This window comes from Prionailurus viverrinus, chromosome B3 (genome assembly GCF_022837055.1).
Source record: "Prionailurus viverrinus isolate Anna chromosome B3, UM_Priviv_1.0, whole genome shotgun sequence".
Lineage (NCBI taxonomy): Eukaryota > Metazoa > Chordata > Mammalia > Carnivora > Felidae > Prionailurus > Prionailurus viverrinus.
The window spans coordinates 141,964,153-141,978,692 of record NC_062566.1 but is presented as its reverse complement, the minus strand read 5'-3'; the positions used below and the strand labels follow the sequence as shown (position 1 = coordinate 141,978,692).

The 14,540-nt window shown below is 62.5% G+C and overlaps 1 protein-coding gene across 2 annotated transcripts; it reads right to left on the bottom strand.

Moving 5' to 3' along the window:
* Positions 1 to 4,110: 4,110 nt before the first annotated feature.
* SIVA1 (SIVA1 apoptosis inducing factor) lies at positions 4,111 to 9,817 on the bottom strand. Of its 2 annotated transcripts, XM_047862366.1 has the most exons (4): positions 9,624 to 9,806; positions 7,504 to 7,698; positions 6,625 to 6,781; positions 4,530 to 4,718 (listed from the first exon to the last, which is right to left on the bottom strand). In XM_047862366.1, the coding sequence occupies exons 1-4, from the start codon at positions 9,739 to 9,741 to the stop codon at positions 4,661 to 4,663; spliced, it is 528 nt and encodes a 175-aa protein (XP_047718322.1). In that variant the 5' UTR covers positions 9,742 to 9,806; the 3' UTR covers positions 4,530 to 4,660. The 2 variants fall into 2 exon arrangements, with proteins under 2 accessions (XP_047718321.1, XP_047718322.1); XM_047862365.1 differs by lacking the exon at positions 6,625 to 6,781 and having other exon boundaries at positions 4,111 to 4,718; positions 9,624 to 9,817.
* Positions 9,818 to 14,540: the final 4,723 nt, after the last annotated feature.

Genomic DNA, 14,540 nt, shown 5'->3' with positions numbered 1-14,540 from the left:
TGGGCTGGCCCACGTGTGCGTGGGGAGCACCCAGCCTCCTCCCCGCCACCCCGCCCCCGCCCCCGCCCCCGCTCCAGCTGCCCCTCCCTGCGGGACCTCCGGGGCAGGGAATCCACATCCCCAGCCGCTTCACCCCCTCACAGCACGTCTGGGATCCCCGGGTCGAGGGGCGCGGGCGGCCCACTGGGACGTGCTGCGGGCAGCCCCCGGTGGCCGCCAGCTCCCAGCCGAGCAGCCGGCTGCCCGGCAAGGAACGGAACAGGGCAGGGCTGCCGGGCGCCTGGGGTCCTCGGCCTCATCTCCCGTGGATTCAAGCCTGCGGGTGTGGCCGGGCCGCCGGGACACGTGTAGGTCCTGGTGCGTGGGCCTGGCGAACGGGGAGAGAGCGCCTCCCTGTCCAGAGTCCACGGTGACCCCGGCGGGGCGGCCGTCCCCTTCTGCCGGGGGCACGCCTGGAGCAGCCCCCAGTAATGCCGCACCACCTCCGTCTGCACAGGCCGCGGGGCACGACACAACGGCTTGTCTGGGGACCCACACACACACCAGACATCACATCCTAAGCGGTAAGAGACGTGCAGAAGGCGTGCGCATGGACACGTGCGTCAGACCAGAGCCCGGGCGCTGCTGGTGGGGAAGTACCGGGACGGGGCTGCTGAGAACAGCACGGCGGCTCAAGAGATCGGGCCCGGCAACCCCGCCTCTGGGTCTGTCCCCGAAAGGACTGAGCACAGGTACTTTCACCCGTGTTCACCGCGTGAGTTGCGGTAGCCAGACCGTCACGGAACCCGAGTGTCCGTCTGTGGACACGGGGAAGCGAAGCGTGGTCTGTCCGTGCACCGGAGTATTACTCAGCCTTAAGGGCATCTTGGCTCCTGCCACAGCACAGATGGGCCTCGAGGACATGTCGCCGAGCACAACAACCCAGTCCCCAAAGGACCCACACGGTGTGGCCACTCACACGAGGTCCCCAGAGGAGTCCGATTCACAGAGACAAAGTAGAAGGGGGTGCCAGGGGCTGGGGGCGGGGGGAGATTTACAGGACGGGTGGTGGTGAGGGCCCACAACAACGTGAGCATATTTCCCACCACTGAGCCAGCGGTGCAGTGACTGCATGACCGCAGGTGACGGCTGTGGTGGAGAGCGCAGGAAGTGCCTGGAATCAGTACAGCGTGGTCATCAGGCGGGCCCGCCCTCCCCACGGGCGCTGTGGGTGCCTCTGGTCCCAGGAGGGGCTTCAAGGTCACGGGCATGGACATAGCATCCTGGGTGGGTGGGGCCGAGGAATGAACGGACACCCTGAAGTTGCGGGGGCAGGGGGGAGAGTGGGGGACACGAGGGGACGGACACTTAGGATGGAGGGCGAGGCACGATGCCCTCTCGTGTCCCGCGTCCCCACAGCTGCTCTTGCCACTGCTGGGTGGCTGGCGAGGGACGGGATGGAAACCAGCGCCCCGTACCTCGACGGCCCACGTCCCGGCCACGTGTGGAACGAGCTAAGTCGGCCGCAGGCCTGGCTGGCAGCGGCTGGCGACCTGGGGTCTGCCTCCGCGGCCTGCCCTGCAGACTTGGGCGGGGCGGGGCGGGGGGGGGGGTGCCCTCCAGGAGCCGCCAGCAGGGACGCGTGCTCAGAGACGGCGTCTCCCTTGCTCCTTTCGGTTCCCCGTCTTCACGCTCAGAGGGAGTGTCTGCAGGCGGCAGGCCGGCGTCTTGCTGCCCGGTCGTGTGCTGGACAATCTGACCACGTCTGGCCTTGACTGAGGCCTTCCCAGTGCTCACACACAGACCGCTGTCAGCGGGCTGGGCTTACAAACCCTCTTGCCCTTTTCCTGTGTTCCCTCCTCCGTCTTCCCCCACCTTATTTTGGATTAAAGGACTCGTGTTAACATCCGTTTTATCTCCGTCAGTGGCTTGTTTTTCCAGTTTTCTCTAACGTTCCCTTTCCGCCACGGATCCAGCCCACGATACCAAGTGGCACTTCGTGCCATGGCCCGGCTGCTCAAGGACCGACGTGCACATGCACCGCGCACACCGACAACTTCCCGGTCCGCCTTCAGTGCTGCCAGAGCACTCCTGGCGTGGGGACAGGGCGGCGTCTCCCAGCCCTGTGCGGCCGTCCCGTGCCACGTCCACAAGCCCGCCGTGACCTCTGCCTTTGGCAGTCGAGGGCTTGGACATTCTAAACACAGAAACACCTTGGACTGCGAGAAGTTCATTCTGTGTCTAACACAAGACAAGCAAACATTTCTGATAAATTAAAAAAAAAATTTAACGTTTATTTACTTTTGAGACAGAGAGCACAAGCAGGGGAGGGGCAGAGAGAGAGGGAGACACTGAATCCGAAGCAGGCTCCAGGCTCCGGGCCGTCAGCACAGAGCCCGACGCGGGGCTCGAACTCGCGAGCCGTGAGTTCATGACCTGAGCCCAAGTCAGACACTCAACCACCTGAGCCACCCAGGCGTCCGCCTGATAAATTTTAACTGGACACACGAGCGGCGTCCCGAGATATGAGCAGTACGTGCCGCCAGATGTCACATGATCACAACTAGCCAATAGCTCTCTCTCTTGCTCACTCGCCGTGGGATTGTGGGTGATCACCTCCCATGCTCAGACGCTCGGTCTCAGGCCGCGGCGTTTGGAAGAAATCAGTGATTTTTCAGGACGTTGGAAGGTGCCCACAACTGGCACTGGTGTATTTTTGTCACTTCAAAGCACCTCTGGACCGTCCTTTGCTTTTCCATCCAAGAGGGAGCTCAGGAATGCTTTGCTTCATTCTAGGTCATCGGACACGTTCCTTGTTGAAGTTGCACGGAAGTTAAGATCCCATGGAGCCGACAGAGAGCAGTGATTCCGTCAGTGATAAAAGTCATCCTACACAGCAACCCTCCTCTCTTGTGCCCCTCACACCAGCCAGGAGGGTTTTCAAAGGGCAGGTTAATTCAGCTTTGTAATCTGCATTTTATTATGTTGTATTACAGCACCGTAACCATCTTTATATGCATATATTTGGGTTGTACAACGAATCATCTGAGTTTCCGGTATTTCTTATGGGGAAATTCGCTTTGCGATGCAGGTGCTTTGGGTAACAAGCATGTTTCCGGAACGAATTATGCTCGCCAACCAAGGCTTTATGGTCTTTCTACTGGTAGCACACACACTTGTCAATGGCACCACGTGGGCCCACGGTGTCGTGCACCCCTCACCACCCCCCACCCATCTTCACAACTGAAACTCCGTCCCCGTGAAACACGGACACCCCTTCCCCCCGACGGCCCCTGGCGCCCCCATCCCACTGTGTGTACGGACGGCACGAGAGGGGCCATGAGCGATCTGCCCTCTCAGGGCCGGCTGACGTCACTGAGCACCGTGTCCTCACGGTCCGTCCACGCTGCAGCAGGGGCAGGACACCCCCCCCCCCTTTCCAAGGACCCCGTCACGCGGACGGGCTGCAGTGTCCATCCGCCCAACGGTCGGGGAGCAAGCGGGTGGCCTCCCTCTGGATCCCGTGAGCCGTGCCGTGGGGAGCAGGGGGACGTGACGGCGCCTTCAGGTTCCTTCTTTCACTGTCACCCAGTAGTGGGGCTGCTCGCCACACGGCAGTTGACTCTGACTTTCCGAGGAACCGCGGGCTGTTTCCGCAACGGCCACGCCACCTTACGCTCCCATACAGTGCATGGGGACCCATTGTCTCCACATCCTCGCCAGCACTTGCTTTTTGTCTTGATAACGGCCATCCGACAGGTGTGAGGTGGTTTTGATCTGCATTCCCCAAATGACCAGCGCGATGTCCTGCTTACTGGGGTCACGGCCTGCAGCCCCAGCAGGAAGCTGGACGCGAGGAAGTCCCAGGTCGAGGATGGCCGTGTCTGCTGCTCAGGGCGCAGCCTGCCGGTTAGCCAGAGCCCCAGGCCCCTGAGCCGGAAGGCCTTGGAACAGTATGGGTTCAGGAAGGCCCCGGGCGCCCGCCACCCCCCTCCAAGCGGCCTCCCTGTCTCCGCTTCAGTGGCTTCTATGATGCCCCGACATAGCAAACCACACCCTGGGCCCGGCTCCAGCCCGCCACCCCGCCGTCCCCTGCCCACCCCCTCCCCACCCCCGTCCACCCCCTAGGCTCCGTCTAGGATGCGGAGTCTGACGGCAGGGGAGCCTTGCGTGTGGGGACCAGGGTGGAGGCTCCAGGTGACGGAGACCCACAGCCTGCTGGTCCAGCCGCCCCGCTGCTCCTATCGGCTGCCCCCGACGTGAAGACTGCCCGGCCGTCACGCCCAGAGAGCAGGGACTGTCAGGTCACCGGGAGCCCCGACCACACGGGCACCCAGATGGGGGCACGTGAGGGACAGTCTGGGACACCAACCCTGAGCCACTCTGGCACCGTGGCCACGAACTGTAGAGTCCGTCCTCTCTCACCACTGCTGGCTGGAAGGGCTGGAAATAGCAGACTCTGGACGCCCGTTTCCCACGTACAAGATGGGGGAGCAGGCGCAGAGGTCTCCAGAAGGCCGCACCCCAGAACTGTTCAGCGAGTCCTCTGGTCCAAATATAAAGGGGTTTATTCGCTTCCACCATCAGTACAAAATATAAAATAGACACCCCCGCCCCCCAGGGTCCCTCGGCGTTGCCACTGGCGCGGCCGTCCAGGAAGGCTGTCGTCCGCTCCCGGCCCTCAGGCCTCGAACGTGGCGCAGCTGGCACAGAGCACCGTCTCCTGAACGTCGCCACAGCTGCAGCATCATGGGGAAGAGAGGAGAACCGTTTTGAGGGGCTGAGCTGAGTCCCCAGGCTGACCCCCCCCCCCCAGTCCCTCGACCTCATCTGGACACAGGGCCGTGAGCCGCATACAGAACTACTTAACACGAGGTCCCTCACCCCGCACGGCTGGCATCCCCGGAGGAAGACCACGTGAGGCCACAGGGGAACCCCGAAGTGCGCCCACAGCCACCGGGGGGGGGGGGGCGGGCCAGAGGGGGCCTGGAGCCGGCCTTCCTGAGCCTCGGGAAGAGGCAGTCCCACCGACGCCCGACCTCGGACCTCCGGCCAATGGGGTGTGAGAACTGCTGACGGGCCCATCTGCGGCCCCCGCCCCACCCCAGAGATCTCCCAGTCTCCAGGCAGGGTTACTGGACCATAGTGGCTCAGCGAATCGCAGGGGAAATTCATCAGGAGAGACGCCAAAAGGACAAGGAATTGGCAGCACGTTACAGAACGCCCAAGGAAACCCGTTTTCGTCAGAGATGCAAGAAGTCGGAGCTGCCCAGCTGCTGGCAGGGAGGGTGGTGAGCCTGTGGCCCACGGGCGAGCCAGGAGCCATGGGCCCCAAGGTGGCCATGCGTGGCCCACTGGGCTGCATTTTAGTGAGAGCAGAGCCTTGGCACGGAACCCACCTTGGGGGGAGGGGACACCTGTGGGGGGGGGCACATTCAGGGGAGCAGGGCACCTGCAGGGGAGGGGGGGCACCTGAAGGGGAGGGGCTACGAGGCCACGGCCTGGCTTCTAAACCTGGGGATGCCGCTTTGGCCTTGTGACCCGGAGCAAGTCACTTGTACAATGGGGAAGGAACCCACCCCGTTTGGGCTCAGAGATGGGCCTGTGGCCGCCCCCATCACAGGTGACTTCTGTAGGTAAGGGGCAGGGTGGGGGTGGGGGGAAGAGCAGGAAGTAAAGGCCAGGACGATGCTGTCGGGCAGGAAGAAGGTTCCTGCACACGGGGCTGCAGGGAGGAGGGCTCCCGGCAACTCTTTCTCTCCCTCGCCTGCCCTTCTGTGCTCAGCCCCCCCGCAGGTGAGGAGGTAAGCGGGGGGACACCGGAAGGGCCCGGCCCCCCTCGGTCTGCCCGTGAATATGAAGAGAAGAAACCGGCAAAAACAAAGCAAAGACACGCCACGTGCACAATGCGCCCAAACTGGACAGCACAGAGCTCCCAGTCCCCCACCCTCACTCCGGGCCGCACCCCTGCCCCCACTCTCCGGGGCTCGCCAGGGCTCGCCGGCGGGCCCACCAGAGCTGGGTGTCTGCTTCCCGTGGTTGGTTCTAAAGACTGTCGGGACTAAGCTGGTTGGAGGTCGACACAACCGGCTCCGAGTCTGCACGGGGGCCTCGTCTTTCTTACAGGGCCCCGTTCACCCCCGCCTGGCCAGCCAACAGTGGTGCGGGGGTGGGACTGGGACCCAGCGCTGCCCAAGCCCGCACGGGATCCAGCGAGCTGAGGCAGACGCACGCTCAAGTAGCGCACAAAGCAAACGCTTCGCTGGGGCTCCGGCAGCCCGCAACCAGCCACGTGCAGACCCGCGAACGGACCTGCGCCTGCCCCCACCTGCCTCCACCAACGGCGAGCACCCTGCCGGGAAAAACCACGTCGACAGTCCCGACACCAGACCTCGAAAGATCAAATCACGAAGTGACTGAGACAGCAGACCCAGAGCAAAGGGCGGGACTGGCGGCCGACGTGACCTGGATTTCCTCGAGAAAAGACCGGTCTTCAGAAAAAGGTGAAAGCGGTGAAGCATCCGTGGGCACCGCGGCATCCCGAGAAGCAAGGCCACGCGGGGCCCCTCCCACTGCCCGCCCCCCAGCTGGACCGGGACGCTCCGGCACCTGGCACCTGCTCGGGCCCCGCGGTCGGTCACTTACTCCACAAGGGCGCACAGCGCGCAGGCCACGGCCCCGCAGCTGCAGCAGATTCGCACGCACCGCCCACACAGGGCGCGCTCACACTGGCCACACGCCGCCTTCCCGTCCACGGCTCGCACGCAGGAGGAGCAGGCCCTGGTCGCTGCCCCGGACGGGTCTGTGAGGAAGAGACGCCGCCGTCAGCCCTGCAGCGGCTGCGGGGCCCTGCCTCCCCGACCCGTGGACAGAGGGCTGACCTGACTCCCTGCACCTGACCTGCCCCCTACCAGGGGTCCTCCTGACCACCTACAAGAAAGCACGGCCCACAGAACCCCGTTCACTCGGGAGACCCCAGGAGCCCAGGGGCACATAAGAGGCCAGCTTCCGTGACCCCGTCCCCGTCCGTTCTGCCATCTCCAAGTCAGAGCGGGAAGGAGCAGTTCTCCCCCTGGTGGCTCGTATCAGAACTCTTGTGGCCTTCGTCTCGTGATCCTAGTCCCGGTGTCCCAAAGCGTGGCCCGTGCACCACTGCTTAGCAAAGGCTGCGCTCCGGGCCTGGGGGCGAAGGGGGGGGGGGGGGCAAGGACTGTGGTATCTACCCCGCAATGAGGGCAGTGGTCTGAGCTGCTCCCGCCCAGATGGAAAGCAGGCAGGACGCCAAGAGGGTTTCTACTCCTCTCCTGACCCCCAGCCAGAGGCTGCTTCAAAACCCAGGGCTTGGATGTCGGGGTTGGGGGAGGGCAGAGCCTCCTGACGTCAGGAGCCTTCTGGGCTCCCCAGCTCCCGCCTGCCCAGGAACGGAAGAGCTCCCCGGCAGACGGCATCAGGAATGAAGGACAACACACCTCCACATTCATCCTCCGCGCGGGGCCGGAAGTGCCAGCTGCTGGCCTCACTCACCAGCTTCGGAGGCCTGGGCTCGGCTCCTGGTCAGTCGGCCATCCGGTCCGATCAGCATCTGCCCACGGGGGGTCCCAAGGGCCTCTGTGGGGCCAGGCTTCGGGGACTCTGGCAGGTCAACGATGGCACAGCCTTCCTCCCACAAGTGGTCCATATAGGCCTGGGCCCCTCGAAAAAGGAGCTGCTTGGTTTTCTCTGGGGAAGACAAATCAGTCCCAGCGTCCACACCCCTGTGGCGTGGAAACCCTAGCCCGGCCACCCTGTCCTCCGAGCCAGCTGTGGCCAGGCCTCCTCTGTGTCCTGTCATCCGGTCGCCCCCGGCCCATGCTGCTCGCTGCTGGCCCTTCCTTACCCGAGCCCGGGCCACCTCCTCCAGGAAGGTTCTGGACCGTGCAGCCCTACCCAGGCTCCCTCTCCTGATCTTCCACATGGCTCTCTTGACGTGTGGCCTCGCATCACCGCGGTTTCTCCCCTCCAGACCCCGCGAGCACCCCGTGAGTCGGCGGTGTATGGCACAGAGGAAGCCCTGCCCCTCAGGTCACTAATTCACAGCCCTGGCCAGTGTGCCCCCCTCCACCTACTGTGGAGCCGCCGGCAGAACAGAGCAGCAACCAGCTCTGACACAGGCGCCCCAGGACTTCCCAGATCTCCGTGGGCCCTGGATACCCCGCCCCCGGAGCCAAAGTAGATGCTCAGCTCCGCAGCAGTGGCTTTGCCTCAGGCCGCACATCGGTTATCCAGGGGCTTGCACGAGAGCAGACGCCCACCTCCAGCCCCCAAAACGCCTTATCCGAGGTTTTCTGCCTTGTCCCAACAGAGCCAGGGTGGAGATGCTGGAAGCTGTTGGCTCTACGTGGTACTACTGATGGGAGGACAATCGCCGGGTAACTCGGATGACCCCTGCCACACCCAGCTCCTCCTCCTCCAGCCCCTGCCTCGACTTATCCTGGGGAAAGGGGGAGTGTCAGGAGGTGACCGGTTTTCCAAGGCTTGTGGTTCATTCAAGGTAAGGGGTCAGGGCGACAGTCTGGGCTGGAATTTGCTGCACATGAATTCAAACTGGGCGCCTGGTCCTTAATTATGGAAGGCCCTGGGGGGTCGAGGGAGAGGGTAAGCCAGACTGACTTGGCCTCAGAAAGCAGTTTCGTTCACCACTCGAGTGTGAGCGAAGGAAAGGGCAGAACGACAGACTGCTGACAGACAGGTTGGGGCGGTGGCAGGAGGACAGGAACCGAGTCTCCCAGGTGGGCTCTCCCCCACATCCCTCAGGCACAGCGGCTCCGCTTGGTTGCAAACCCTCACTGCTCTAAGGGTATAATCTCTGGGCCCCCACCACTAGGTGAGGTGAGCTCCACTCTGGAGCGGCCTCAGGGTATTAACCGCCCCAAACTGAAGAGCCATCGTGTCAATGCACCAAGAACCATGCACGAGGAAGCCAGATGAGAAGGCCTACAGCTCGCCGCCCTCACACCTCACCGGGACCTGGATTCCAGCACGCTCCTGCTTCCTGGCCTTTGCACGTGTGTCCCTCTGCCCGGAATCCCTTTCCCCTTCCTCTCCGCCTACCTAGCTCCCACCCACCCCGCACGAGCCCTCGGACACCCCTGCAGCTGGTCCTGCAGCGACCGGTGCCCGCCCAAATCACCTCCGGAGAGTCCTCCCCACACTGGGCCGGGAAGCTCCCAAAAGGCGGGGTCTCCCGCGCGGTGGAGGGCAGGGGCGGCGCGCTCCACAGACAGCTCTCGGGTTAGGATGCGCACTCACGCCTGCTTACCCCACGCGGGACAGGGCACCTCCCCACCTCCCGCTGGGCCCGAGAGACGCGGGGGTTAACCCGGCCGGGGTTAGTTACTGGCCCAACCCGGGGTCTCCCGGGAGGACAGAGCCCCGAGGCAGCACCGCCCGCAGGCCGCCCGTTAGGGGAGGCAGGGAGGGAGGGGCAGGCACGCCTCCTGCGGCCTGGGGTCGGCGCAGGTGAGCGTGCGACCCTTCATGCCCCGCTCACCGCTCCCGAAGCCCGGCTGGACTGCTGGTCCCGCAGCCTCGCAGCTCCCGGGGGGCGCGGCCTGCGGAGACCACCTCCCAGGCTCCCGCGTGCGGGAAACCCACCCGGCACTCACCGAAGATCTCCCGCGAGTACCGCTCGGCGCATACGCCGCGGCTCAGCTCCCTCTGGCCAACGCGGACCTTCAGCTGCAGCGGGGCCGCGTCCGCGAAGGTACAGCCCCGCTTGGGCATGGCCGCGGGCCCGGGGCTGCGCAGCTCAGCCGCGCGCCTAGCCGCGACCCGTGTCGTCACAGCCGCGCGCCAACGCAGCGCGGCGCGGGATAGGATAGAGGCATGGGCGGGGCGGGACTCGATAGCAGGACGGCGCGGGATAGGCTCGGGGCGAGGGCGGGGGCGGGACCCAGCTGCGCGCGAAACGCCGGGGGTGAGGGCGGGGGCGGGGCTCGAGCCCACCGCAGGATAGGCCGGGGGCGAGGGCGGGGCGGGGCTGGAGCGCGGCGCGGGATAGGCCGGGGGGGTGGGGGGTGGGGCGGGGGTGGGGGGGTGGGGGGTGGGGCGGGGGTGGGGGGGTGGGGGGTGGGGCGGGGGTGGGGGGGTGGGGCGGGGGCGGGGCTAGAGTGGACACGGCGCGTGATAGGTCGAGCGTAGGTTGGGGTCGGTACTGGGGCAGGGGCGGGTCTTGTGTGAGGCGCGCCGCAGGATAGGCAGGGGGTGCTCTGGAGTCCGGCATCGGCGTGGCCGCGCGGCAGGGGCGGCGTGTCTCGGGTGTCTTCTGGGTGGTGGTCCCAACACAACTGTTGAGAGTGGTTATATTTCCTTGTTGAAGTCATCAAAGTTGGAGGATGAATCACGTCGTCCTAACTTTTAAGTGGGAGGAATGCCTAGTCCTCACGGAAGTGGCCAACGGCGTACGGACTCCCTGGACGCAAGGAAATCGCCGCCGGCCGCGGTTCCGGAGCAGCTGACGTCACTTCCGGCCGGTGGCACGCGAGCGCGGAAGACGACTATGTGAGCCATGTGAGCCGCTGGGACTGTGGTGCTTGAAACGCGGGAACTCCGGGGCGCTGGCTTTAATCTTGCGAGTGTTGGACCGTTTTCTAGAGTCTTTGTGTTCGGGTTCGAAGCTGCTTCGGGACCTCTGAAGACACAGGAGCCGCCTAGCGTGGCTAAAGGCGTGTCGTGGGGGCCCAGGAGGTCGCGTGTGCACCTGCCGGCGGCACCCCCTGACGGGATGACGCGGTGACGCGCTGCCACCGGCAAGGCTGTGGGTCCGCGAGCCGGGGTGGCCTCCGCCCTGGGTGGGCTACCGTGTCCTGGCTCCCGTCGCGGGGCCGGCACTGCCACCGCTGCCTCCAGCACCTGGAGGTCCAGCAGCCCCCACTCCTGAGTCCGTGAGGACCTGTGGTCACTGCGGGAGCGAGACGCGCGCACCCCTGTTCGTTGCTTCCGCGACCTGGCTGCAGCCTGTGCGACCTCACAGACGAGTGGATGAAGAAGATGAGAAGGACACCTGCAGTACCGTGCATGGCCCGGAGGATATTGCGCACAGGGAAAGACACATACCCTATGATCTCACTAATACGAGGAGCCTAAAGTCCTCAAACTCCCAGAAACAGAGCGGATGGTGGTTGCCATCGGGGTGGGGTGGGGGTGGGGCGGAAGCTGTGGGTCAGAGGTGGGTCTGCCCTGCAGCGTGGTGACGAGCCAACGGTACTGTGATGTCCATCTTCAGTGTTCTCACCGGAGCAACCGCAACGGCCACGTGGGGTGAAGAATGTGTCATATGTCAGTTATATCTCAATGCTGGGGAAAAATTACTTCCCTGAAGACCTCGTCTCCAATACAGTCTACCTTTCGCGGGACTGGGAATCGAACATAGGAATTTTGGGGCGATGCAGTCCAGCTTATAACACATGCCACGCTCTGCACTAGGCTCTTGGAGTGCCGTTGAGTACAACCAGCCGGGTCCCTCCCCGGTGGGGCAGATGTCACGACAGGGGAAGCATGGGGGGCCGTGGAGGCAAAGGTAAGCACGCCTGCCCTCCCCAGGTCAGAATGCCCCAGGAAACCCAGCTGGCCAGGAGCAGGGCTCATGTGAAGCCTTTGCTGAATGGCATAAGCTTAAAGTTGGATGTTGGAGAACGAGAAGCCGGAAGCACTGTGAGCATGTCCCGAAGGAAAGGGACGGAGCAGCAAGAAACCGAGAGCCGTTTCATCCCCGGGACGGAAGGCCGCCGGGACTGCTCGTTCTCTCCAGAGGACATCATACGGGCGCCAGGCCTGGGATAAGAACATCTTCTCTGGCGCCAGATGTACTCAGGACCCAGTGTGGAACACACTGCAGGTGCCGGACCTGTCAAGATGCCAAATACTATGTTGTACGTGCCTGCCGTTACCAGACAATTTGCAAAAATAAAAGAGGCTTGGGCCAGAGGACCGATGCTTCGGCTCCTGGAGAGTCTTAGCCCCCTGCTTTCCAATTCTCTCACCACCCCACCTTTAGGACCTGCCTACAGTTGACATTCTGGAAATGGATGTTCCAGAATCGCGTTGAGGAAGGAACACGCTTTCTGTTTTCTCATGAGGAGGGCAGCATACCTGCCAGAGAGGACAGGCGGGCAGGAATTGTACTCATTCAAGTGTCTAATCAGGGCTGCCTCAGGGCCTCAAGATTGTGAGTTGTCATCTCAGCTGTCTGAAGCTGGGTAGTGTGGTTGTATTACTCTTAGTAAGTTAGGTTGGAGGCTAATTTATTTACTTACGGCAAAGTTGCACGGAACACCCAGATGATAGATGCCCAGTTCCATCCGTCACAACAAACCCGAGTGCCCGGGGGACTGGAGAGACCACGGCCCTGCTTTCTGTCCCCGTGGGGTAGTGTTGCAGGCCTAGAACCTGACACGTGCAGACTCATTCTGCAGATGCCGGTGCATGGGTGCGTTTGTGTCGGGCTCCTCAGCATGCTGACTTTGAGACCGTCTTTGTTACTGTCGTATCCCATGTGTGGACAGGCCAGTCTGTTTACCCGTCCGCGGCCACTGGGCTGATGCCAGGTTTGGGCTGTGACAAAGGTGGCTTCTCTGGATATCCTTCTGCAAGTCTTTTTCTAAACATTCTTCATTTATTGTGGTCAGCAGGGATGGAATGGCTAGGTGGCAGGTTAGAGAGTCGGCAGCTTTTCAAAGTGCTTGGAAGAGCACATCAGTCATGATCAGTTACCGATTGGTCTTTTACTCCCGTATCGAGCTGAGGCCACTGTGAGCCCCCCCCCCCCACTCTGGGGCTGTGTTATTGGTGCAAAGTAGAGCACCTTATAATTACTCAGGCCCTCAAAACACCTGATGCTGGAAAAAGGGGGCTGTGAGTACCAACCCATCCCTCAGAGCCTCCTGCCCCTGGGCCGTGAGAGTGAGGAAGTCAGTGCCAGGGAAGGACCACTGCCCCTGGAAGTTGGTCTTTTCAGCCTGTAAAACTCCACAGACACCCGAGGACATTGCCTGAGGCTGCCTCTTTGAGATTTTGGCCAGAGATGGAAGAAAACCAACAACGGCTTGTGTCCAAGAGAAGGATTTAGCAGCCACTACAAGACGGAGATGTGGAAACATTTTTGCAGCTAATATAAATTGCTGGTTAACCTTCCGCAGCCAGGCTTGGAGCTTTTCGTGTAGAATGAAATGATTTCTCTTTCTTCCGAAAAACGTCTACTCCGCTTGACTGACAAGGGCATGCATTTCTCTGTTGCGGCAAAATGCTGCCGGACGGTCACCTCACACGGAGAAGCGTGCTCCCAGGGGTCAGGGAGGAGTGTGGGGACCAGCGTGGCTGAGAGGGTGGCTCCACTTCCCCAAAGAACCCACCCCTGCCTCTGGGCTCTTTGGTCCTTCTCGCTGCATCATGGAAGGAGATGATTCTCAGGAAACTCAAAGAGCAGTTTCTGCTGTGTTCCTCACCTCTGCCTTCAAGCGGCTGTGCCGCTTGGGGACTGGAGGCCCAGGGAAGCTGGTCGGAACCCGTTTTCCTGGCTTGCTTTCAGATCACTGGACACCGTTCTGGGCACCGTGTGGAGCGGTCTGCGAGCGTGCCTGAAACCGCAGGAGTCTCAGAACGGCGCACTGAAGATGCCGCCACACGGTTAGCATCTCTGAGGGGTGAGCCAGCCACACTGCAGCCCGCGGCCCCTTCCTGGACCGGTGTGGTCCCTGGGAAGCAAGCACCATGGCCACTTGGCCCATTTCGGTGAGCCCAGATGACAGTGGCAGTGTGGCAGAGCCAGGATTTGACCCCGACCGATGATGGGTCTCCCCACTGAATTCCTTCTCTCCAAAGTGATATTGAAAGGGCGGTTATTTTTCTGAATTTACCCCCAATTCTGGAGAGTTGTTTGAGGATGCTACTCAGCCTCCAATGGAGACCACAGTGAGCTGGTTCCAGCTCTGGCCAGTGAGGAAGTGACTTACTCGGGGTGCCTGGGCAGCGCAGTCAGTTAAGCGTCTGACTCTTGATTTCGGCTCAGGTCGCGATCTCACGGTCTGTGGAATCGAGCCCCATGTCGGGCTCTGTGCTGACAGTGTGGAACCTGCCTGGGATTCTCTCTCTTTCTCTGCCCCTCCCCTGGTCACTCGCGCTGTCTCAAAACAAATCAACTTAAAAAGCGACTTATTCCACTGACATTTCGAGGGACGGGGGCAGGTGGTTGCAAGTGACGTGAAGAGGGGCCTGCTGGTGGCCTCCCTCCGCCCGGGCAGGGAGGGCTCCCAGACCAAGGGGATGCTCCTTTAACTGCCCCCGTTAGCGAAACATCAAACAGCTGCAGGCTCTCCTACACGGGCTCCCTCCCGTTTGCCGTCTAAGCAAGCAAACGGCTTGGCTTCATGACACCGGAGACCTGCGGCAACCCCCCCCCCACACTGTCGTCACAGCAAAGCATTAGCAGCACCTTTTAGAGTTTGAAAGTCAAAACGAAGAGACGGAACGAGACACGTACCGACCACTACCATGCAGTGGCTACTAGATTTGTTTATTGCTGAGCT

Excerpts from the sequence above, each read along its gene's own strand:
- SIVA1 (XM_047862365.1), bottom strand. The coding sequence starts at position 9,741 with ATGCCCAAGCGGGGCTGTACCTTCGCGGACGCGGCCCCGCTGCAGCTG. Across the intron at positions 7,699-9,623 it reads GTACTCGCGGGAGATCTTCG|AGAAAACCAAGCAGCTCCTT; the intron begins GTGAGTGCCGGG and ends TGTCTTCCCCAG. Across the intron at positions 4,719-7,503 it reads AGCCCAGGCCTCCGAAGCTG|CTGTGGCGACGTTCAGGAGA; the intron begins GTGAGTGAGGCC and ends ATGATGCTGCAG.